Source organism: Salvia miltiorrhiza, chromosome 2 (genome assembly GCF_028751815.1).
Source record: "Salvia miltiorrhiza cultivar Shanhuang (shh) chromosome 2, IMPLAD_Smil_shh, whole genome shotgun sequence".
NCBI classification, from domain to species: Eukaryota; Viridiplantae; Streptophyta; class Magnoliopsida; order Lamiales; family Lamiaceae; genus Salvia; species Salvia miltiorrhiza.
In genome coordinates this window covers 70,028,782-70,053,827 of record NC_080388.1, presented here as the reverse complement: position 1 = coordinate 70,053,827, position 25,046 = coordinate 70,028,782, and the positions used below count along the sequence as shown (strand labels likewise).

The following is a 25,046-nucleotide window of genomic DNA, read 5'->3' as shown; positions in this document are numbered from 1 at the left end:
AATATGGGTGACCGTACATCGATGACGTGGCGCTCGTACGGAGATGGCGAAACCATGGTCAGACACGTAGACGGCATCCCGCTCCCTCGACCAATCAGAGGTAGACAACCATTTCCAAAAATCCACCTCCGGTTTCGGAAAACCACTCTTGTCCACATCTGAGGACTGTTCTTCCCAACAGTCGCTATATATTCCAAACACACACACAACGCGTATATACATACATACATACGTACGTAGAAATGAATGCTTCGCCCCCTCCTAAAACAAGGAAATAAATTTTCTCAAAAAAGAAAAAAGGAAATTAATGCTTAACACAAATGTACCGAGAGAGACACAGCAACAAACAAGTACAGAGCCAATATATATGTATATGTGATGTATGAGAAATTATGATGTAATTTTGTATGTGTGGTCTCCCTTTTACTATAATGGGTGAGGGGGAAAAATATCTGAGTGGTGGGGAGTGCGACAGAGCATGTACATGAAAACGGTAAAAACGAGAGCAACTCATCATCATCATCATCTTCTTCCTCATATAACATACACATACATATATATATAGAAATAGGTCACCATATATATATATATATATTCCACTTTTTCGCACATGTACCTATACATATATACATACACTCACCCACCTAGAGAGAGAGAGAGAGATAGAGCGAGTAAAAATGGGGAGAGGGAGAGTGCAGCTGAAGAGAATAGAGAACAAAATTAATCGGCAGGTGACCTTCTCCAAGCGGCGATCGGGACTTCTCAAAAAAGCTCATGAGATCTCCATCCTCTGCGACGCCGATGTCGGCTTAATCGTCTTTTCCACCAAGGGCAAGCTCTTTGAATATGCTACTGATTCGTGGTATGATTTTCGCTATATTATTTCTTTTCCTTTAGGTTTAATTCTCCGAGATTCCTTCGTTTCATTTTGATGATTTTTTATTCTGCGGTTTTCGATTGTATGAGTTTGGGACCAGATTTGATTTGTTTTTCTTCTTTATCTCCTTCACTCTCACATATACACAAATTTTACTCATCAAAAAGAAGAAAAAAACATCGGTTGTGAAATCATTCTTCCATTTTCCTATGAGTTTATCTGTATTTTGTTTGATTTTGAAAATTTTAAAAGCCGATTTATTTTTCGCTTATTTTCTTTTAGGGTATTATTAAACCAAAAAAAGTTTGCTCGAGTGTATTGACAGTAAAGTGTGTGGGAGTGTATCTATATTATATGTAAATATATTCAAATATTGCCTGCTTTTGCAGTTTCTGATTGTTACTAACCACTCTCCTCATTGTCATGCAAAACTTTCCTCACTATTTTATTAGTAGTATTTATTTCTCCCTCTTGATTTTTGATTTTTTTTTTATTTAATTTACACACTATTTGTTAACCAAATATATATACTAATGTTATCAAAATTATAAATGGTTCTTCGATCGAGTAAAATGATTATCCTAGAATCACTTACTTGATTTTATGATTTTTATTTCTCCGTATTATATTTCTAGTAAAGCGCATTACTCCAAAGACACAATGAGCTTCTATTAACTTGTAAAAATATAGTACTATAATATTTTGTTTAGTTTATTAATGTTGGTGTTCATTTTTGTAGTAGTGTTTTAACACTGAAAAAGGCTTTATTTTCTTATTACTTGAGAGCAAAATTCACTAATTTCCTTATCAAAGAATCAAATCATGGCTCTATTAAGAATGTGCTTGATTATTATCCTACAATTATATAATTTCTGTATATATATACATGAATGTAGAAATGTTTTAGTCCTTAAACAATGGTGGATGATACAAAATTTAACTATTGTTTTATTACTTGCAGCATGGAAAGGATCCTTGAACGATATGAAAGATATTCATATGCTGAAAGGCAGCTAAAAGAGCCCGACCTTGAATCACCGGTATATGGGATAAACATAAATTGATTCCATCTATATGTATATATTTTATAGGTTAATATTATTTTGAAAATAGAAGAAAATGCACTATGTATCTATACTTGCATTTGATAGGCAAGCTGGACTTTGGAGCATGCAAAGCTTAAAGCTAGAGTGGAAGTTTTGCAGAGAAATCAGAGGTACGTCATTATATTAATTAGTTTATAAGTACTGTATCTTATTTTGGCGAATTAAACATAGTCTATTTTGTTTTATTATCTATTTATTTGGCAGGCATTATATGGGAGAAGATCTGGATTCTCTAAGCATGAAGGAGCTGCAAAACTTGGAACATCAACTTGATGTATCTCTTAAACACATTCGCACGCGCAAGGTACCTTGAACTTTTTTTATTAATTATTTATGTAGAAAGCTCAAATTTTAGGCTAAAAACCTCTACAAATAAATTTTCATTATACATATTTTTTCTCATTAATTGAAAATTAAATTCAAACAATGAGATAAAAACTAAATACTATAATTCTAGAACGAAATAAAAACATAATTATGCAAGATACTCTTTGCCATATTCCATTTGGAAGTCTAGAATGTTGGAGATGGATGAAGTTTGTTTATTTAAGTATGGAAAGGATCAATGTATGTGCCTTTTTGTCTTCTGTTTAAGGATACTATATAATGAAATTATAATTACATTTGTGTTTCTTGTTTGTAAGTTGTAACCGAGCATTAAAAATTGAAGTGGGTAATTGCATATAAAGAATAAGAATGTAAATTTTTTTCTTCTAAGGGGAGTTCACTTTTGCATTATTGATAAAATGGATGATTGAGTATTTTTATCCTCAAAAGTAGGTTTACTTCAATCTCACCCTTTTAATGAGATAATAATCAAGCAAAACTAGCTTAAATAATAAAAATAATCAAGTGCTTTGAAATATTCCAAAATTTCAATAAGTAAACAAGGGATCAGTCTTATTATTTTCCTATAAATTAGTGACTTTCTGGTCACATGAATTAATTCGTTTATAATCTTTAGTTATAAATTAATCTCTTAGTGTCACATGGATTCATTGAAAATACTAAAGCTGAGTGGCCAGCATGAAAAGAAAGAAAAAAATGAAATAGGACGGAAATATATATGCTGAACTGACGTTGACGTACATTTAATATGCGTAATAAATTAATGACAGAAAATCTCGTGTTTACGAGGTAGGGCGGGTGATAAGATTTGTCTCATCAAATATCTGAGAATGGTTTTGGAAGTTGGTCAAACGAAAACCTTATTTTCTGCCAATAGTCATGGACTTATGATGTTAATTGTCATACTTTTCTTTTCGAAAGTCAGGTTTTAGTGTGGAATTAAGAATCCTCTATCCTACTCCCCTTTTAAAGGAGTATACTATTAATTTTATTATTTTAATAATTATTATTATAAAATAAATACTAATAATTATTACTCCATTCATCCATGAAAAAACTTTTTAAGAGAAAGCGACGCGAGTGTATTGAGAATGAAGAAAAGATTGTTGAGCATATTGAGAATGGTGAAAAAGTGTTTTAATTAGTATTGATAATTGAGCCAATAAGATGTAGCTCAAGTGGCAAAGCTAAGGCACTCGAAAACTTTAATTTGTGTGGTGTAAAAGTCTCGTTTTGCGTGCGAATTGCTTATTTGGTTATATATCATACTTCTTCTAATTCTAAAAAAAAAATCTTTCATGGACATAGGTAGTATTAGATAAGGCACCATGATTAACATTATTCCAAAACATTGAAATTTTGAAATATATAGGTATACACTCTAATTTTGGAATAATCAGTCCAAGTAATCATTCTTTAGCTAAAAATAGGAAATTAAATGTAAAATAATAATTAAATTAGATTAATAAATCCTAACTAATAGTTATAAAATTGAATTAAATTACAACATATTGAAATTAAAGAGAAAATAAAAAAATTCAAACGAAAGCTGGAATAGAGGGGACGAGGCCCATAATTAAGTGACAAAGCTCCCAACGAACATTGATCCCACATGTTGGTGTTGAATCCATCAAGGTCTATAAATTATTGTTGCAATAACAAAAACAAAGATTGAAAATAAAGAAATCACAATTTGAAAACAATTTACAATCAATTGCCTCATGAAAATTCAAGGGAACAAAAATCATAAATATCAACTATGAATGTGTTTTCTCCTATTGCAAATTTATCATAAGATAATGAGAACTAAGAAAAGATGAAAAAATCTTTCGAATTTTAGTGGGAAATATTATCACAATCTTTCTTTCTTTTTTAGGAAATGAAATACTATCACATTAATACCATGTGATAATATTATCATGAATTTGAGATGTATATGAGAGAAATTATATATGTTCCTCGAAACCATCTTATAGAATCTATATCAATAGAAAAAGAGCCTAAAACAGTCTAAGACACAACTTGTGGATTGCTTATTGCTTATTTTACCCCTGTTATATATTTATTGTTATATTTATAAAAATATAAATCTATCATGATATATATTTATTTGTCACCCAAATCTATAAAGAATACTTTATATCTATAGTTATTGATTAGGCTTATAAATAAATATATCCATCAAATAAATTATCTAATAAAAGTAATGAATTAATAGATTTTTTTAAATAATAGATTATCAATTAAAATAACATTAATTACATATACAATGTACGTTTTTTCTATTAATATGTTAAAAAGAGTAACGATGGTGAAGACATAAAGTTTTGCACCATTTTCCATATAAAAGAACGCACTCTATAACTAACTAGTGTTTTACCCGTGCAATGCACGGGATTACATATGTTGTTAAAGTTTTATTGTAACATTCTCGAAGACATTTTTGTATAATCTCTAAAATAAATGAGTGTTAAAAATATTTCATTATACAATTGTTATACCAATTATATTACTACTAAAATATATTTAAGACTATCATTTTTAATTACATAAAAATCAATGTAAAAATAATAATACATGAAAAGACAATTGGAAACTTCTCATCTTATTATTATAAATTTTGGAAAATTTCTTTATATACAACATTTGTAGTAGTCGAACATTCTACTTTATCTTCATTACATATCAAGATTTCAGACCCCTTCAACTTGTCTTCCATCGTTACAAAATACAATTTTGACTACTTTGTGATAAACCACACCAATTACATCTACATATATAAATGCATACCAATAATGTAGATATATCAAAATGTTGAGTTTATAAAAATATGAATTTTGAGATTATCAATTGAATATACATGTATAAGGAAATAATGAAATAAACACATTACCAAATAGCATCTTGTCATTGCAATGGAGGCCACTTCTTCAAAACTTTTTAAGTTAAATAGTTGGCGTGGAAAACCTTCTTCATAAATTTCAACTATATGACTACTATTAATAAATTTAATATAGTAGACATTTGTCGTTGTTCTATACTTTTTGTTGGAATCATGCATCACCAAAAAAAATTTTATGTCATAAACACTGTCTTTTTTCAAGATATGTTTGAACTTGGGGATCAACGTGCGATCAAGTGTAGCATGGATGCGGTCACCCTATATTAAAAAAATAACTAAATTAGAAAAACATAATAATGTTGCAAAAATGCTTAAATACGTAATAGTTTAGTGAATAGAGAATTTTTACCTCACGATCATGAAAAATACACTCATAGCTGATAACATTGTTGGTGCTTTGAGATGAGCGGTTGTATGCACGCACAAGTCTCATTTTAATTGTAGATCTGACATTATTTGATTGAAAGTTTTTTACTAAAGACCACATGGTCGGCATGCTTGTGATTAGAGAAATGATGAATATCAAAATGAGAAGGGAGTGTAAGTAAAATTTTAACACGAAAAGTTAGTTTATATAGGCCATGGGGATGCACATTTCATGGGAGATATATATGAAACTTATATATTTAATATATTATATTAAATGAGATACTTTGACAATGGAGTTGATTTTGGTTTGATATAATAAAAAGTTGCTGCATTTTTGGAGATATATGTTGTCAAATTTCACATTTCACTCTCTCTCTCTCTCCCACAAATTTGACGCCATGCATACCTTGAAATAAGGCTTCTTCATCGTCTGTTTAGCTGTGAATATCATACAAAAAATCTCATTGATCATGCATACCAATCCCTTCGTTTAGCGTGTAAATCAGTAAGAATTAATATGAGATATTGCTAGAGTTCGTAAATAAGTTTTTATTCTCTTGAATTGAAAAACAATCTATAGTCAAAAATTGTGTGTAAATGAAAAATAATATTCACTTTTGCAAATGACTACAAGATCCCATGCAATTTATATGTATTTATATTATGAATTTTAAATATTGGATGCTTTTCACAAAAGATTTAATTGAAATTGATAATTTTTCACAAAACTATAAATTTATATTGGATATTTCAATATAAATTTATCTAAAAATATATAAATTCACAAGAAAAGGATATTTTTCAAAAAAATATAAATTCTAAGTATAAATTCATAAATTTACTATTGGTGATTTTAAATTTTAAATATTGGATATTTAAATTCACACGGGTAAATTCACAATATATATATATATATATATATATATATATATCAAAATTTATATAAATTCACACTGAAAAATATTGGTGACTTTAAATTTTAAATATTGGATATTTATATAAATTTATCTAAAAAAAATATAAATTCACAAAAATAAAGGATATTTTTCACAAAACTATAAATTGCATGATATAAAATAGCACTGTATAGATTGTAGCAAGTGGGCCCCGCAACTTATATATATATCATCCTATGAATTAATGAACTTTCTAAATATAAATCAACTTTCCAAAAATAGATTGAGTAAAAGAGCGGGAATTTTTTTTGCTAGATGGACCAGCTTTTATATATGTATAGATTAAACACAATCAAACCTAAAACTAGGATAGCAAATTGGTCCGACCTAATTGAAGACAAAAATATCAGAGGTGTGTGTCGAGGTGGGAGTGTTGAGTTTGTTGGTGAGCATGTTGAGTTTGGGCAGAACCATGCCATCTAAGGCACTATATATAGATTCAGTGAAAAACATTTGATGTTTCACTTTTAGCTTTTCTTGTTTCCCTTTCATCTTTCTATTTATTTTGAATATTTTAATTTAATTTTGTAATTAATTAAGGTTTATTCCATTCAATTAAGGTGTATGATTATTCTTTATTATTTAGTTTTACTTTTATCAGTTAATAATTTATTGCTACGTTTGATCATTCCCAAGTTAGGGTATAATTTTTTTTCTAATTCTAATTTTTAAAAATAAAATTAAGTATACTTGTAATATTATAATAAATTATATTTTTAAAAATAATATTATTGAAATAATAGATATAATAGCAGACACGGTAGCACACACAAATTGTGAGACATTAGATTCTATTCAACCCAAAAATAAGAAAAGTGACAAGGATTTAAGATATATATAATTATTATTAATTAATGAATTCGATATAATTGTCATGTACTTAAATTCAAACATATCATTTTTTGAGGGAATATCCAAATTCTTACTCCCTTCGTCTCACAAAAGTATGCATCATTTTTGGTGACATGAGTTTTAATGAAGTTGTTAATATTATGAGTGAAGAACGAAATCTATTTTTATTAGTGTTATTATAGTGTGATAAAAAAAATGTGTTTTTTAGTGGGTATGTATGATAAAATTGTGAATTAGTTGATAAAATAGGAGTAAAAAAAAAGAGGTTTGTAGTGGGGCAATGTTTTAAAATGAAAAATGACAAAAAGTGCATACTCTTATGTGACGAAAGGAGTATTTAAGATTCAGAATTTGTTTGAAGTATAACTTTTAACTTTATTTGATCATACACTTTGTAGCGTGCTGATTTTTCAAAATTAGTAAATCAAAAGAATATTTATATTAATACATCATGTCAAAAATTACATGAATGGGACAAAAATGTAAAAGGTCAAGAGCAACGACTATAAAAAAAACCTTTTCTGTAAATTATTTGAAATATTATATTCGCACAAATTAAATTGTACGATTGTTAATTTATTATATTTATGGATTAGGAATGTTTTTATCGTATACAAGATTTGAGATGAACAAACATGACAAAAGAATATTCGTATGAAAGAAATTTTACAATAAGTTAAACCATTTGATCTCTCTATACCAATATAAAAATTTCATATTATATAATTATTAATTAGTTTACAATAACTCTTTCAAACGAATATTCTTTTGTCATATGTCAATTTGATAGAAATGATTTATTGAGAATTCATAAGTAGTATGAGTATTGAGAATTCGTATGAATAATTACAAATAAAATCATTTCATTTTGATGAACAATTCAATAATTTTTATGAAAAAATATTTTGGTCTAGAGTTCGAATCATGGAAGTGGTCTGTTCATCAGTTACATTGATTTTTTTGTAGAATTTGTTGATTTTATTCATTATTCTCATTTATCACAAAAAATTAAATTCTCAATTGAATCTAACACTATGTATATATGATCATGTTCTAAATCATAAGTTTTTACATTGCAGAACCAGCTCATGAATGAGTCCATTTCAGAGCTTCAGAAAAAGGTTAGAAGCTAAGCCTTCTTTATTTGTATCAGATTGCTTTAATCTTTAACATTTAGATTTATGTAACATATGAAAACAAAGTATTTCCACAGTTCCACTAGAAGGAAACCAATGATGGGGTTTTAAGAAAAAACTGATGGAATTTATTAATATTCCAAGGGGAAATTTGAATAACGATAGTTGTTGGACTAAAACGTCATACAAATATTTTAACCATAAACATATATAGTTCCATTTTTGTTGGAATTTGAATAAAATGAGTTGTATGCTTTGAAGGGTAGAAAAGTACTGTGGTGTGATATAACATCTTGAAATGTAGAAGTACACAATAAAAGTGTGTAAATTAGGTACCAACTTGACATAGCCTTGTTCTTTGGAAAAAAAAATTACTACTCCATCCGTCCCACAAATTTTGACACGTTTGGATTCGCCACGAGAATTAAGGAGTTGTAGATTAGTGTTTTAAGTGTGCGGTTAATAAAATATAAAAGTGATAAAGTTGGAGAGATAAGGTAATAAAAGTGATAAAGTAGGAGAGAAAGATTAATAAATATAGTTCCATTTTTGTTGGAATTTGAATAAAATGACGAATCATTTTTCCCGCTAGGAATTATTATGTTTTGGAATTTACTTATATGTGTAGTGAGATAAGTGTTGTATGCTTTGAAGGGTAGAGAAGTACTGTGGTGTGATATAACATCTTGAAATGTAGAAGTACACAATAAAAGTGTGTAAATTAGGTACCAACTTGACATAGCCTTGTTTTCTAGAAAAAAAAAAATTACTACTCCCTCCGTCCCACGAATCTTGACACGTTTGGATTCGGCACGAAAATTAAGGAGTTGTTGATTAGTGTTTTAAGTGTGTAGTTAATAAAATATAAAAGTGATAAAGTTGGAGAGAGAAGGTAATAAAAGTGATAAAGTAGGAGAGAAAGATTAATAAATATAGTTCCATTTTTGTTGGAATTTGAATAAAATGACGAATCATTTTTCCCGCTAGGAATTATTATGTTTTGGAATTTACTTATATGTGTAGTGAGATAAGTGTTGTATGCTTTGAAGGGTAGAGAAGTACTGTGGTGTGATATAACATCTTGAAATGTAGAAGTACACAATAAAAGTGTGTAAATTAGGTACCAACTTGACATAGCCTTGTTTTCTAGAAAAAAAAAATTACTACTCCCTCCGTCCCACGAATCTTGACACGTTTGGATTCGGCACGAGAATTAAGGAGTTGTTGATTAGTGTTTTAAGTGTGTAGTTAATAAAATATAAAAGTGATAAAGTAGGAGAGAAAATGTAATAAAAGTGATAAAGTAGGAGACAAAGATTAATAAAAGTGATAAAGTAGGATAGAGAAGATAATAATTATTATCCAAAATGGAAACGTGTCAAAATTCGTGGGACGGAGGGAGTACTAATTTCGAACTTTGGTGGAAACTATATACTCTTGGGTATAAGAATACTAAAAACATCTCAAAAAATGAAACCTAAGAAAGGAACTTTATACTAATTCTTATTAAGAATGAAATTCAAAGAAAACATGCAATATTAAGCCACACCTCGAATTAATTACTTGAAATTTTTCTCGAGATATCTAGTACTCCCTCCGTCCATGAAATAATTTCCTCTTTTTTCTTTTTAGGATGTCTCCAAAATAACTTCCTCTTTCTTTCTTTCCATATTTGGACAACTACCCACCACTAATAATATTTATTTATTCTTACTTTTCACCATTCTCAATACTAATTATAACATTTTTTCTCCACTATCAATATACTTTACAATTTTTCCTTAAACTCCGTGCCGTCCCCAAAGAGGAAGTTATTTCAATGACGGAGAGAGTACTAATTTTCAGTAACATGCATGTTCAATAATGTTTCTTGGAAACCCCACGGTACTTGTATACAGGAAAAAGTTGAAGCACTCTTGACTAAGACCATCTCCAACCATTTACACCAAACCCAAACCCATTTTCCAGTATATGTCACATCCAACAGTAATTCTTCTCCAACCATTTACACCAAACTCAAACCCAAAAGAATATTCTTTAAATATTCTCTTTCCACTTACTTTTTATATTTCTTCAATCATACCTACATATTTCTTTTAAATTATACATTTGCCCCAATTTTTTAATTAACAATTTCATATTAAAATAAATATTATACAGAAATTAATTTTATTATTATTATTATTAATTTTCTAAGTCGTCATCTTCTTCTTCTTCTTCTTTTTCTTCACTACGAAAAATGGCTGTTCGTGGTTCTAGCTATAGTAACACTGAAGATATCCTATTATCTCAAGTTTATATGCAAATTCTCGTGTAGTTTATTTATTTGCGTCTGCTTGATTTTCGAATTATGTTGTGTAATTTTAATTATGTTGTTTTTATGTGATGTGGTATTTATGTTATTAATATTATTTTAAATATTCTTGTATTATACATTTTAATATGTCATGTAATTAAAAATTAATCTATTTTATTGTTGCAAATTAAAACTCTATTTTCAACTAAATTATTCTCAACCAAATTATTATTATTATTATTATTATTATTATTATTATTATAAACCTACGAAAGTAACAAAAAATAATTAACTTTCATTCTAATCATTTAAACCTACTAAATTAACAAAATAATATCTAGCAAGAAGAGGGGTTAATTTGCACTTCTTAAAATTAATTAAGGGTTTTGGTGTAGTGAATAGTGTTACATCAAATTTGGTGTAACACTATTCAAATGGTGGTCCCAAACCCATTTTGGGTTTGGGTTTGGTGTAGCATTGGAGAGGATTTGGTACACCAAAATGGAGATGGCCTAAGAAAGGTGATTCAAATTAATGTTGGAGCTCTGAGGTCAAAAATATTATTGAAGATCATATATAAAATATCGCTAATTAAACATGATGCTCAATCAACTTGTGACATGCAATCCCACCACATTTTTATGATTCTCTTATACAAAGTCACGTTGTTGCAGGATAAGGCATTGCAGGAGCAAAACAACTTCCTAGCGAAGAAGGTGCGAGTTATAATTAACTAATTTGTCTCCTGCTACTTAAATTAAAACACCAAAGTTGAAACCTAAAATAAGCGCATGCTTATAAAATAAATACAGATCAAAGAGAGGGAGAAAGAGATGGCGGGAAGGACAACGGCGGCGGCGGCGGTGGCGGCGATGGAGCAACAGCAAAACCATCATGACTTGAACTCTTCTGGTATTGATCGCCCACAGACTATGGGAATCTTGAACATCAGGTATCCATCCAATCATGATTTCTGAAAAATTAAGAGAAAGAATTAAGAGTAATTTGATTGAAGACATGTTTTTGGATGTGAATTTGTACGCAGCGGCGGGAATATTTACCCAGTTGAAGGAGAAAACGGAGGCCGCGCGACGCAACACCATAATCAATTTTCGAATCCGGTAATGCCTTCGTGGATGTTTCACCACATAGATGGATAAAAACAACAGACATATTTATGCTGCGATCCACTCTATTATCTTCCTAGCCTAAACTAGCTAGGAGGAAAAAATTAAATGTAGAGAAAAAGAAAACCCCTAAAAAATAGGTGTTTTATTTCATGGATCGTGTTATCGTTGCTACAGGAAAAACAATCTCTAGGGAATTCGGAACTGTGTAGTCCAAAGACACTCCTAATATGCGTGTGCTTAATTAAAATTACGTGTATTTATTAATGTCGATACTTTATGTATGTGGTATATATATTGTACAGTATCGAATGCTTATTTTAGTTGTGTGTATGCATTAATTAAGACGTGTATGTGTAGAAATGTGTTTTTCTATGTTTAACCCTAGCTAGTTATTGCATGGGAAATTAAAGAATTTGTTTTTAAAATATTTGTGGAGCAAATAGTATAAGAAATATTCAAAATTTTCAAAAACACACAAGATCGACCCAACCCCCACTAAAAAGAATAACAAGATTAAATTTTAAGTAATTACGAACAAAAGAAAGAAAACAAGAAATGCTCCTTTGTATCAGACCGTTTACTTGCTTGGAAATTTAAGGGTTTAATTTGGTTTCTTGTTTGTCTGATAAAATTGATAATGACCTAATTCAAAAAAAGAAATTACATTTTCTCACAAAAAGATGTGGGTTTCCCACTTTATATCATTTTTATTATTTAATCGCTCTTCTTTTTAATGATGGTGTCAAACAGTAATGATCCGTTGTCAATGGGATAGAGGGAGTAAATCAATAAAATTTACAAAATATCTGTATCCATTTAATATGGTTAAAATCTTATCCCCTCCAAGATTCGAATTCAAACAAAAATATTTATTCATGTATTACATTGGTTTATTTTTAGAAATTATTAATGTATTCGTCCTTGCTCATAGGCATTCGCAATTCTCACAACATTTAATATTTTTAAGAGAACCTTTCTTTCTCTTTATATATATATAGGGTGTGGTTCTAGAGAGAACTACATTATTTGTGAGAACGGGAGAACCATCAAATCTAATGCATTCACTGTAAAAAATTAATGCATCCGCTGTTAAAATTAATGCATCCGCTGTTAAAATTAATGCACTCAAAAAATGCTCCATTCAGGATTCGAACCCAGGATCTGCATTCATCCAACAAGATGATGCATCCACCGTAGATCTTGATGATCGAATGGCTGAAAATGGTTCTCCGGTCTTCTTTTATTTATGGTTCTTTCCTGAACCTCTCCCTATATATATATATATATATATATATATATATATATATATATATATATATATGGGAGGGCTAGAATAAAAATATTTTTAAGTGTATAAAATATAAATGATTTTCAGCCCTTAGATCATCAAGATCTACGGTTGATTCGTAACCCTGTTCGATGAATTCGTGGTCCTGAGTTCGAATCCCAAAGGTAACAAAAATTTATTTTTCGCAATTCGTAACTCTGTTGGATAAATTCATACGTCTTCTACATAAAATTCGTACATTAAAAAACGTTTATATTTTATACACTTAAGAGTGTTTTTATTCTAGCCCACCCCTATATATATATATATATATATATATATATATATATATATATATATAGGGAGAGGTTCAAGAAAAAATCATAAATAAAAAAAGAACGGAGAACTATTTTCAGCCATTCGAAGATCTACGGTGGATGTATCATCTTGTTGGATGAATGCAGATCCTGGGTTCGAATCCTGAAGGGAGCAATTTTTTTTATTTTTTTTAGTGCATTAATTTTAACAGCGAATGCATTAATTTTTACAGTGAATGCATTAGATTTGATGGTTCTCACAAATAATATAGTTCTCTCTAGAACTACACCCTATATATATATATATATATATATATATATATTAGGGTTATTAGCATGTAAATACACAAACTTTTCTCAGTTTCTAAAATTTAACATGACTTTTATTTTCTGCCCACAAATACATGAACTTAACATTTTTCCTGATTTTTTACATCGATAAAGAAAAACTCAATTTACGGTTGACGTGGAGGCCATAATACATGACGTAGACTACGGAAGATGCACTTGAATAAAGTAGTTGTATTCATTATTTTGATTGGAGAATGAATGACTTGGTAATATGGCCTTCACGTCAACAATAAATTAGAGTTTTTTCTTGTCGGTGTCAAAAATCAGAAAAAGTGCTAAATTCATGTATTTGTGGGCAAAAAATAAAAGTCATGTTTAATTTCAGAAAGTGTGAAAAGTTTATGTATTTACAGGCTAATAGCCCTATATATTAGTATTAGAGTTAAATAGTACCTTTAACAGGCTGTAGTTAGAAAAATAGATCGTACTATATTCTTATTATGAAGCGAGTTGTTTTAAATCTTAAACTCAAAATAAAATTAGTAGAATGTGTTTATCAAAAAAATATTTAACTTTATTCTCTTGTTCATGTATTAATTGGGAATCTGGAAAATTGTATCAAATTATCAACTGGAAAGATTGGATTGATTTGAAGCTGTCAGTACTTGAAGGCCTACTTACTTTTTTTAATGTCACAAATTTCTGAATGTGGGCCTCTATGATTTAGAATAATTAACCAGTGTGTTTCGAATATTGTTCTATTCATATTTTCAAATAATTCAAGTTCTAAATTGGTACAAAAGTTTCTTTTAGTTCTCACATTGATATTCAAATGCTAGACGATTAATGTGGTGGTAATCTCATCTGCAATAATAATAATTCAAATGCATTTACAGCAACATTTTTGGCGTGACGTAGTATGATGTATATTGCATTGTGACAGAACAAAGTTTCTCTTGCTAAATGGCAAGTATCTTTTTCTAAAGAAAACATATGCTATAATTTTTTGAGATAACATCATATACTGCCACCATGTTTGAATATTCTTTTTAAAAATGAAATTGTTATTTTAAATTTTGATAAATTTGTACAAAATGTTTCTATATTTTGTAAGTAATGTTACGATACTCAAATTAAGGCATCAAATAGTCAAAGTAACACGACATACCTAATGTGAAAATACATGACTACTATAAAAATTTAAAATAATTAATTATCAATTAATTTATTGGAGAGAGACAGAGACGTTGAAGACATGTACTTCCTCCGTCCAAGATAAGTATGGCATAAATGTGAGGGGCATAGTAGAGAAAAAATACTATTAAAATTGATTTGTTAAGTAATCAATAAATACTTTATGAAATGTGAATTTTATAAATATTGTGTGTAAATAAAACTAAAGTATAAAGTTATAGTATAATATTCGAAAACAGAAAGATTATACTTATTGTGAACAAATAAAATAACAAAAAAAAATCACGATTATCTAATGAGCCATGTAGGAATTCCCTCGAATTAAGAGAAATAAAAGTTTTATAGGTGAGTGTCCCATCACATGATCTCTTGGTCAGTTAAACGAATTTCATATTCGAATCAGTCGTATTATAGGATGAAATTATCAATAAATTTGAAAATTTTATCATCCATTAATTGCATATTTATATTACATAATGTCTGGAGAAGTTGTCTGAACTTGTATATATTAAGTGGAATATTCATTCTTGAAAATTGAGCCTCTTGACGTAATTGTTAAAATTTACTACTAGTTTTAGTATTAATTGTTATTTTTAGTGTAACTTAATTGTGAAAAAGTCAATAAATTAGGTATTAAAATGTAGTATTTTTCCCTGTTTAAAAAGTAAAGTATTTTTAGAGATTAGAGTTACTTATTATTGTGTGTTTCCTTTTAAAATTAGTAATACAATAAAACCTCTATAAATAAATATTTTATTCAGGAATAAATTATATTTAGAAATAAAAATTCATGGTCACAACTTGGAACCAATTATATGAATAGGAATAAACTCTATATTGTTATAATTCATATTTTTTTCAGGTCCCCCTTTAAGAAAATACACCTCCATTTACGAATAATATATATACATGTGTGTGTGTGTCTCATTACAATTGATTTAAAATACTTGTCTAGAATTAAATGTGATAATAAATAACTTAACCTTTTTTTTATAAACTTATTCACATGAAATCTTTTGTGACGTTTATCTACATGATTAAGGAAGACATCCATGCAAGTCCATTTGGTGGTTGTAGTGAAGTCCTTTTTATTTGTTTATTCAATTCTTTGAATAGTTTTTATTCTCTTCATCTATCTTTCTTTTGTACTTTCCTTGCAGTTTAAAATTAGAAAAGGATCACCTTAAATTTCTGTTTAAGCATAATATGTATTTGAACATACTCAAAAATACTACTCCCTCCGTCCCTGAAATAAGTTTCTCTTTTTCCTTTTCGCGACGTCCCCCAAATAAATTCCTCTTTTCATTTTTTGACAACTACTACATCACTAATAATACTTTATTTATTCTTACTTTTCACTTTTTCACCACTCCCAATACTAATTATAACACTTTTTCACTTTTTTACCACTCCCAATACTAATTATAACATATTTTTCTCCACTATCAATACATTTTACCATTTTTTTTAAAACCCGTATCGTCCCCAAAGAGGAACTCATTTTGGGGACGGAGGGAGTATGATTTAATAGAGGTTTTATTATATTTTAAAATTTTCGTTTCTGTTAGCTAGAGGCGGAATATATTTTTAATTTCATTTTTGTATTGTAAAATAAAATATGGAAGTTTGTGGTCAATCGTGGCAGAGGAATAGCGAATGATAGTGTGTGGGATTGTGCGCCCTTCCCTTCATCCAATCGAGGAACTAAGTTATTCCGTACGTTTTATTCTATTTATTCTCCTTCAATCAACATTTAATTACTCCCACTCTCTCTCCTAACAATAAAGAGTGATGCTTTCCATGGTTAATTGCATCTTGCACCTAGTGCACCTAGGTGTTGGATGCAAGACACATAGCTTTTGCATTTTAAAATTTACTAAGTTAAATGCTAAATGCTTAGGTGTCTTGCATCCAGCACCTAGGTGCACTTGCACCTAGGTGTAAGATGCAATTTACCTGCTTTTCAGCCATACCGTCGCCACCCACAATTTATCTAAATAAAAAATAATTTAATTTATTTTTAAAATAAAAATAAGATTTAGGTATTTTATTATATTCTCTACATTGTAGTTATTTTTTCTAATTTTTTGATAACTTTTTTATTTTTATTAAAAAATAAATTAAAAATTAAAATACAAAAAATAAAATAAAATGGTAAGTACTCCCTCCGTCCCGCTAATAATGGCACGTTTCTTTTCGGCACGGAGATTAAGGAGAAGTAAGTTAAGTGAATAAGGAGTGTGGTGTTTGTGATTAAGGGATTATTAATTGTTTCTATTTTATCAAGACTTTATATGTCCAATTTTAATTCAATAATCTGAATAGCTTCAGATTCACATTCAATGACTGAGCAAAAATTAGAGAATCGTAGAATAAAAAATTAAGAAGATCGCAGCAAGATCACAGCCAAAAATCAAGATCACAGCCAAAAATTAAGAAGATCGCAGCAAAGATTGCAACAAGATCACAACCAAAAATTTCAAAAAATCTGAAACATTTGGCAACATTTTCGACTTTTCTTTCTTCTGCAACAAGATCACAGCAACATAATCTGAAAAATTCAAATTACTCAAAACTAAAAATTCCAACAATTTCTATAATAAAAAATCAACAAATTCCAAAATTAAAAATCGAAATTCAAGATCCATATTCACTAGCTGTTATCCATCCGACATGATGAGGGAGTGAAAGGGCAGGGCGCGGTTATCGTCACCTGAAATCGAGTGGAAAAATTGGGAATCTAGGGCTCGGTTCTTTTACAGAGAGGGGTGTGAAGTCTGTGAAGTCGCTGGAGTTTGTGGAGCACTCCGTCGTCGCCACTGCTACGAGCGCTAGGAGGTGGTGAAGTCGGTGTGGGCAGCGCACTCCGCCGTCGCGCACTCCGACGGCACTGTGTAAGATAGAGTAAGATAAAGTGAGAGACAGATCTGAGACGGACATGGAGGCGGAGTGAGCGAGGAAGAAAGAGGGAGCAGAGGCAGCGGCGGCGGCCGGTGCTGCATGCGCCGCCGCGGCTCGCAGCGGCCGTGCAAATAAGAGATAAATGGAGATCGAGAGGGAGAGCAGAGAGAGGGCAGGGAGAAATAGATCTCGAAAGATAGAGAAAGAATGGGGTTACCTGAGACAGGGTGGAGGCAGCGGAGGAGGGTGGGTGGACCGGAGTCGCCGCGCCGACGCCGTGGAGGAGGGTGAGGCGGCGAGGGTGAGAAAGAAAGAGTAATCGGGAGAGAGAGAGAGAGAGGGGGGTTAGGTTTTAAAGATGTTTTAATTAGGCTTTTAATTAGGTTTTAATTAACATTAATCACTCCCTTATTTTTTCCAAAATAGGAAACGTGCCATCAATAGCGGGACAACCCAAAAAGGAAAACGTGCCATTATTAACGGGACGAAGGGAGTACAATTTAGAGAATACAATAAAATAACTAAATCTTATTTTTATTTTAAAAATAAATTAAATAAATTAAGATTTTTCTTATTATTCTAGTATGTGGGTGGTCATAATATGGCTGCAAAGATTAATTGTACACTAAAAATGACTTAAAACCTTTTAGCACGAAAATTAAGAAAAAATTATAAATTGACTCAAAGTAGTAGAATCTACAATTTTTTTAAGAATTAAAATTTTCTACTTATGAAAATAAGCTACTTATAATGGGACGGCCCAAAATAAAATACAGACTACTAGAAAAATGGTCTATTACTACACTAAATTTATGACACTTGATAAAAGCTGTCATTATAGGTACTCAATCAATACACTAATCTCTTACTACATTTATATAAAAAACTAATACTACATCTCGAAATAAATGTCATAATAAGACTCATTTACTGACAGTACTAAATGTAAGGTGCTATACGTGTATGTAAAAAAATATATATGAAGAATTTTTTTTTAATTTAAAAGTTGGCTTTTAAACTTATTGAACGATATTTAATTATTTAGAATACCACCAATCAACTTCAATTTTATTTACTTAAAAAAATTAACTACGAGTAATCAATTCAGACTAAATAATCTGAAAAAAATGATTTAATAATATTAATTTATCTATCTAAAAAAACATTAATTAAAGTAAAAAAATGATAATGGTAACAAAGTTACACACCACCGCAAAAGGAAAAGAGTTTAGAGCACTCCCAGCAGAAATCTCAAAATTATACTCCTATATTCCTCCCTAAAGCTTCCCTATTTAATTTTAGGATCTTGATTTTATAAATGCATACACCAGATCTCCTATTTTCTACATAAAAATAATAATTATGTGTGGGCCCTACTAATTATAAGTTTAAAATAAATTTAGGGTGGGTGTAAATTTAAGATTGAATTTAGGTAGGTGTAAATTTTTTTGTGGGCCCCATCCAATTTAGGGGATCTGCTGGATGCATTTTTTATCTCATTTTCAATTGTTTTAGCCTAAATTTAGAGTTAGTGATGCATTTAGGTGATCTGCTGGGAGTGCTCTTAATTTGTTAGTTTTTTTTTTTAATTGCTAGTATAGTGAGGGAAATAATAGCTGAAATCTTTATCTTTCCCGGTAAAACTAGAGAGTTGGCGGTTATAAAAAATTAAGAAATTAAAAACTCCTAATTATTAAACAATCGTTTCACAATTATCGTATCCCCTTTTTCCTCCTAATCAAAATCCCTAATTTTTAAGAAGCGAATAACAAAGAAGGGCAAGAAGCCACCCGCTTTTCCTTGTTAAAATCACGCACACAAGAACATAGTAATTATCCGTATGCTTTTTTGTTGATGATAGTTCATGGGTTTCAGGTCACCGGCGGATTTCTTGGCCACAGCTGAGGATTTGAAGTTTCTATTGTCTTCAAATTAACAGAGTCTGCAACAGAGTGAAAGCTACTTTCTGGTAAAATTTTAATCCATCGTTTTCAGGATAGATATATAGTCGTATAAAGATTATGTGTGTGGCAATGTTGAACAATTTTTTTTTCATTCAATTTAAGAATCCGCTAGCTAGATTTTCTTAGTTAGTCTATTATTTTGTGAGCACAATTCTTTTCTTTTCATTGTTTATTTTTATAAATGATTCAATTTTCTCATCATCATTGGTATAATATTCGTCATTTGACTTTGAGATTTGTTGCATTTTCCCCACATTTAAGTTATAGTAGAATCCTCATACATTTCATTCAAAAATTTACAAACTGGAATTGAAATTGGTTGTCTGAAAACGTTAGCCCTAATTTTAAAATCTATATGTGCACTGAATTCTATTTTCATTTCCACTTTCCCTCCACCAGAAGGTGGAGACACAGCAACTGCGCCACCTCCAATAGGTATTGAAGCCAACCCTTCCAGCAGCAATCAACTTAGTTTTATTCTAATGCGTATGTAGCTTATCCTAGTTCAGTTAGATCAATGATGGAAATTTTCTAGTTATAATATGATATTTAAATATTTACTCATCAAGTAAATCACACAGTTTATAGTTGTCTGCATGTGTACCTATGCATTATTATTATATAGTATTACATCGTTGCGTATGCTATTTGTTGATGAGATTTTACTAGTTTCAGGTTCGCCGGCGAATTTCTTGGCCACAGCAGAGGCTTTCACGTTTCTGTTGTCTTCAATTAAACAAGGTCTGCACCATGGCGAAATATACTCTGTGGTAAAAAAATTTGTCCATCGTTTTCACTTTGATTCATCTATTGCTCAAAGTGTCATACGAAATCATAAAAATATAAGTATTAACTTATTCTCTTCATGTACTTATTTTTTCATGTAGGTCACACTTACTCAATATTGACACCGATTGAATATTGATAATTGCTCGGTTTACACTTAGATGACAGGTACTCTAAATTTTATCGACTACCTGTATTGTTTGCATAATCATTCTTGGCGTATGTCAAATTTATTAAATGGTGTGGATACTTATAGCATCTGTGAGTCATTTGGTTTTTGTGCTGGAATATGCTCTTTCACTTTTCATACCATGGTTTGTTTCTAATTTTCTTTGCCTTGTTATTTATTAACTTCATGTCATATTTTATTTCAATTTTCATGACATAGTTATGCATTGGTTTGTTTCTAATGTTTTGTTGGAAAAGATATAACTTTTGAAATTACAGTTTGCTTTTTATGCGTAGGAACCATTGAACATCCCGTTGCTTCTTTTTTATAATAATGTTGTGAAATAGAATTAGTACTTAGTCCTTTATTAAAGGTGAGATTGAATTTGTTTTATTGTAGAAATTGTTATTGACTTGCATTTCCCAAGTCTTTTCCTGTGAGATGTGTCCTTTTTTCCTTGTTAAGTGTTAGGTTGTTGGGATGAAAATGCTTGCTATAAAATGTCCAATTTTATTTTTCACATAAAAAATATGTTGTTACTATATTATGACTCCTTATTGAATATATTTTGGTTTGATTTACATGTAGCCTAGACGGATTTAGAGCGTTGCAAAGCTTGGTAATACAATGGAAGAGAAAATCTGGAGTGGATAAAGACATGAAAATGTTTAGATCAACGTCTCCTACATTTTCCATGGATTATTTAAATCAAAGTTCTTGCGGTGAACTCTTAGACTTCTTTTTATACTTGTGAAGTTATAGTAGAAGATACACAATATTTTATATTGTTTGGTATATGTTAGCAATTTACATTAATGTGGCGTAAGGCCATTTGACAGTTTGGATATCTTTATGTTCAATTTGTGTATTTTTTTAATGGATTGTTCATTAATTTTTATTGGGTGATTATTAGTAGTTTAATATGAATTTCATACTTTTATGTTAATATCAATACAATATTAATATTTTAGTATTAAACATTCTATTCATTTTTTTACACAATATATTAATTAGAAATTAAAATGTAATTATATTTATAATGTAAACATTATATTTTTTGGCCAGGAAAATTAGTGTAGTATTAGACAACATTTAGACACACTTTTTAGTGACATAATACGTCATTTTTCATGACGTTTTTAAGTGTAGTAATAGAAGTTCTATTGTTACATTTAACCTATTATTACATTTACTAATATGACACCTGTATCAAGTGCCATTACAGCTAAAGTGTCACAAAAATATATTTCTGATGACATTTTCAAGTGTAATAACAGTCCATTTTTCTAGCAGTGAATTTTTCATGAAACGATTGGAGTATATATTTTGGATTATCTATGTATACTAAAGAAGAACAATAATACTATTTGAACAAAATATGTTCGGATAAAATATGTCTAAATACTTTAAAAATTAAATTTATTTAAAATTCTTGGTTCAAAATAAAAAATAATTTAGTTAGTTTCATTATTTTCTCCATATTGTAGTTTTTTTTTATAATTTCATAATAACTTTTTAAAATTTTATTATTTTTAAAGTATAAAAACTACTAAAATAATAATAATGATTAAAAAATTGTTAAAAATTTAGAAAAAACTACAATGCGGAGAAAATAATAAAAGTAGCTAAATTCTTTTTAAATTTAAAGCTATTTTTTTAAAGAATTATTTTTTTTAAGTATTTAACCTTTTTTTGTTCGAACAGATTTTGTCTAAATAGCACTACTCAAAGAACAATATACTCCTACTACTATAATTTTAAATTATTTGTATGGTGAGTTCTTTATTTTATGAAAAATTAAAGCGTTTTCTTGTCTAAATAAAATTCAATATGAAATTAATAAAGATTATATAAAATGATCCGTGTAAAAGCCGATGCAACATTTACATTATTATACTCACTTCATGTCAATATTTTTGCCCAACTTACTACTTCATTCGTCTTACTATAATAGGCTCACTTAGTTTAGACACAAAAGTAAAAAACTTTTAAAAAAAAAAAAGTAGTGTGGTCTATACCAATTAAATATATATTTTTTTTACTCAATCATAATAGAAAACGATCCTATTCTAGTATAACGTCCCCCAAAAAAAACGAGTCTATTCGAGTTGGACGAATGAAGTATTTCGAACTATTTTATTATTATTGATTCATTTCCATAAAAAAAAATTAAAAGGTGCAAATCCTAGTACTTTTTTTAAATCAATTTACACATTTTCTTAAATCCTTATATCCATAAATTTTAGGACAAAAATAATGAAACAAAGACTAGTATTATTACAAATCTCCCTGGTCATTATTTCAACACACCAAAATTATTTTCTCAACCATGTTCTTTAACTTCTTTTTTCCACCAGACATCTCAATCCTGTTTCTCTTTCAAATTTTGCAACTATAAGAAAATAGAGTTTTAAACGAATAGTCTCTGACATTAAATTTTCTCTCCGTTATATTCTCATTTTTATGTTTTGATTTTTTTTTTAAATTGTCAAATTTGATCTATTTGATACTCATTAAATTTAGACAATGTGCTCTCATATAATCATATTAGGGATTGAAACTCAATATTTGGTTCTCCATCTTAAAAATACAAATTTTGGTAATTTTTTACAATTTCAGACTCTATTGTCCTTAATTTTGTGGACCGAATTGGGTTGGGTACGGGTTGGGGTGGTACTTTTGACACGGATGTAATAATTTGTGCCAAAATTACCAAATTACTTCAAACAAAAAAGTATCAAGTAATTTGGTATTATTAATTATGATAAAAATAGTAAATTAAGGCTGGATTCCAGATCTGAACTTTTCATAAATCTGAGTGAGAAACGTTCAAATCAATCAACTTATGTGATGAAATAAAGTATTGCACATGTGAACTAAGCTCCTCTACTAAATCTTTCAAGATTTTATTTTGTAAATGATAGTTCAGTAACAATGTATTAAGTCGTAGTTGATTTAATTAGGATCTAAGGGTGGATTCTAGAAACAATAGTTGGAAGCATTACATATATGAAACATTCTGCCCAAGTTGAAGATTAGTAATATTAAAAGAGAATAAAATGAATAGTTGCCAAACCCACTAAAATTAAAAATAGGATGTGCATGCAACTCTTATTTTGTCAACAATTACATGCCCACCCAAACAGCCAAAACTAGATTGCGACAAATTATTTATTAAATGAGCGATGACTATAGCCTATATATACATGCACGTCTACCGACAATTAATTAGGTCGCTCAACATCGGTACATAATATACTACAACATATACTAATTCTTATACTTTTTTTTTGAGGGATACTAATGCTTATACTAAATAATTAATATTAGGGGTGTAATCGAAACGAGCCGAACCGAATAGTGGTGTGCTCAAGTTTGGTTTGTTTAGTATCGAATCGAATCCCGAACTTTACTTACCGAATACTTTGAGGCTCACGAGCGGCTCACGAGCCTAATCGAGCTTATACGAACTTTCTAAATTTATATTTATATTCAAAATATTGAGTATTTTATTTTAAAAATAAATTATTTTATTTAAAACAATAAATATATTAATTATTTTCTTATAACAAACACAATTAATTAGAGATTTAATACAATTATTATTAATTTTAGTGGATAAATATAAGTTGTATCTACTAATAATTTATATTTTTCAAGCTGAATCACTTGACGAACATGTTCACGAGCTAACGAGCCGAATACTACTAAGCTCAAGTTTGGTTTGTTTATTTATCGAACTTCTCTAAACGAACTTGAACGAGCTTTTTTCGAGCAGAGCTCCGAATAGTTCGCGAGCGGCTTGGTTTGTTTACACCCCTAATTAATATATGCAATTTCACATACATCGCTTACTCAACCTTGAACAAGGACGACAATAACGGATTTGCAATAAATATTGTTGGACAAAAAACAAATTGTCAAATTCCTCGTATCGCCAATGAGGTCCAGCTTAAGTGGCAAAACTAAATCATTCAAAATTCATTTTTGTGAAAAGTCTTCAGTTCAATCCCACCTACGTGCACCTTTGTGTGAGTAATAGTCCCACCTGAATGCAAGTGACTAAGGTCCCGCTTGCATGCAGGTGAATTATCCATCTCTCTCTCTCACACACACACACACACACAAAGATTTTGTTTATGTAATTTATATGTTGTTTATGAAATTATAATTCTTGTAAATTTC

General features: G+C 29.5%; 1 protein-coding gene and 1 long non-coding RNA gene across 3 annotated transcripts; both read left to right on the top strand.

The window, feature by feature from the left end:
- Positions 1-412: 412 nt before the first annotated feature.
- LOC131008781 (truncated transcription factor CAULIFLOWER A) lies at positions 413-12,292 on the top strand. Its single transcript, XM_057935807.1, has 8 exons — positions 413-862; positions 1,839-1,917; positions 2,029-2,093; positions 2,188-2,287; positions 8,490-8,531; positions 11,517-11,558; positions 11,655-11,794; positions 11,888-12,292. Exons 1-8 carry the CDS (start codon positions 678-680, stop codon positions 12,000-12,002), a joined length of 768 nt encoding a protein of 255 aa, XP_057791790.1. The 5' UTR covers positions 413-677; the 3' UTR covers positions 12,003-12,292.
- A 7,365-nt stretch (positions 12,293-19,657) lies between these two features.
- Positions 19,658-21,759, top strand: LOC131008780 (uncharacterized). 2 transcript variants are annotated; one of them, XR_009096351.1, is made up of 4 exons: positions 19,658-19,911; positions 20,582-20,676; positions 20,794-20,860; positions 21,450-21,759. It is a non-coding gene; the product is annotated as an uncharacterized LOC131008780 (long non-coding RNA). The 2 variants fall into 2 exon arrangements; XR_009096350.1 differs by lacking the exon at positions 19,658-19,911 and adding an exon at positions 20,295-20,341.
- The last annotated feature ends 3,287 nt before the right edge of the window (positions 21,760-25,046 follow it).

What these genes read in the sequence shown, in the direction of transcription:
- LOC131008781 (XM_057935807.1), top strand. Translation starts at nt 678, where the DNA reads ATGGGGAGAGGGAGAGTGCAGCTGAAGAGAATAGAGAACAAAATTAAT. An exon ending in AGCCCGACCTTGAATCACCG is followed by an intron (nt 1,918 to 2,028) that starts GTATATGGGATA and finishes TGCATTTGATAG; the next exon opens with GCAAGCTGGACTTTGGAGCA. An exon ending in ATGGGAATCTTGAACATCAG is followed by an intron (nt 11,795 to 11,887) that starts GTATCCATCCAA and finishes ATTTGTACGCAG; the next exon opens with CGGCGGGAATATTTACCCAG.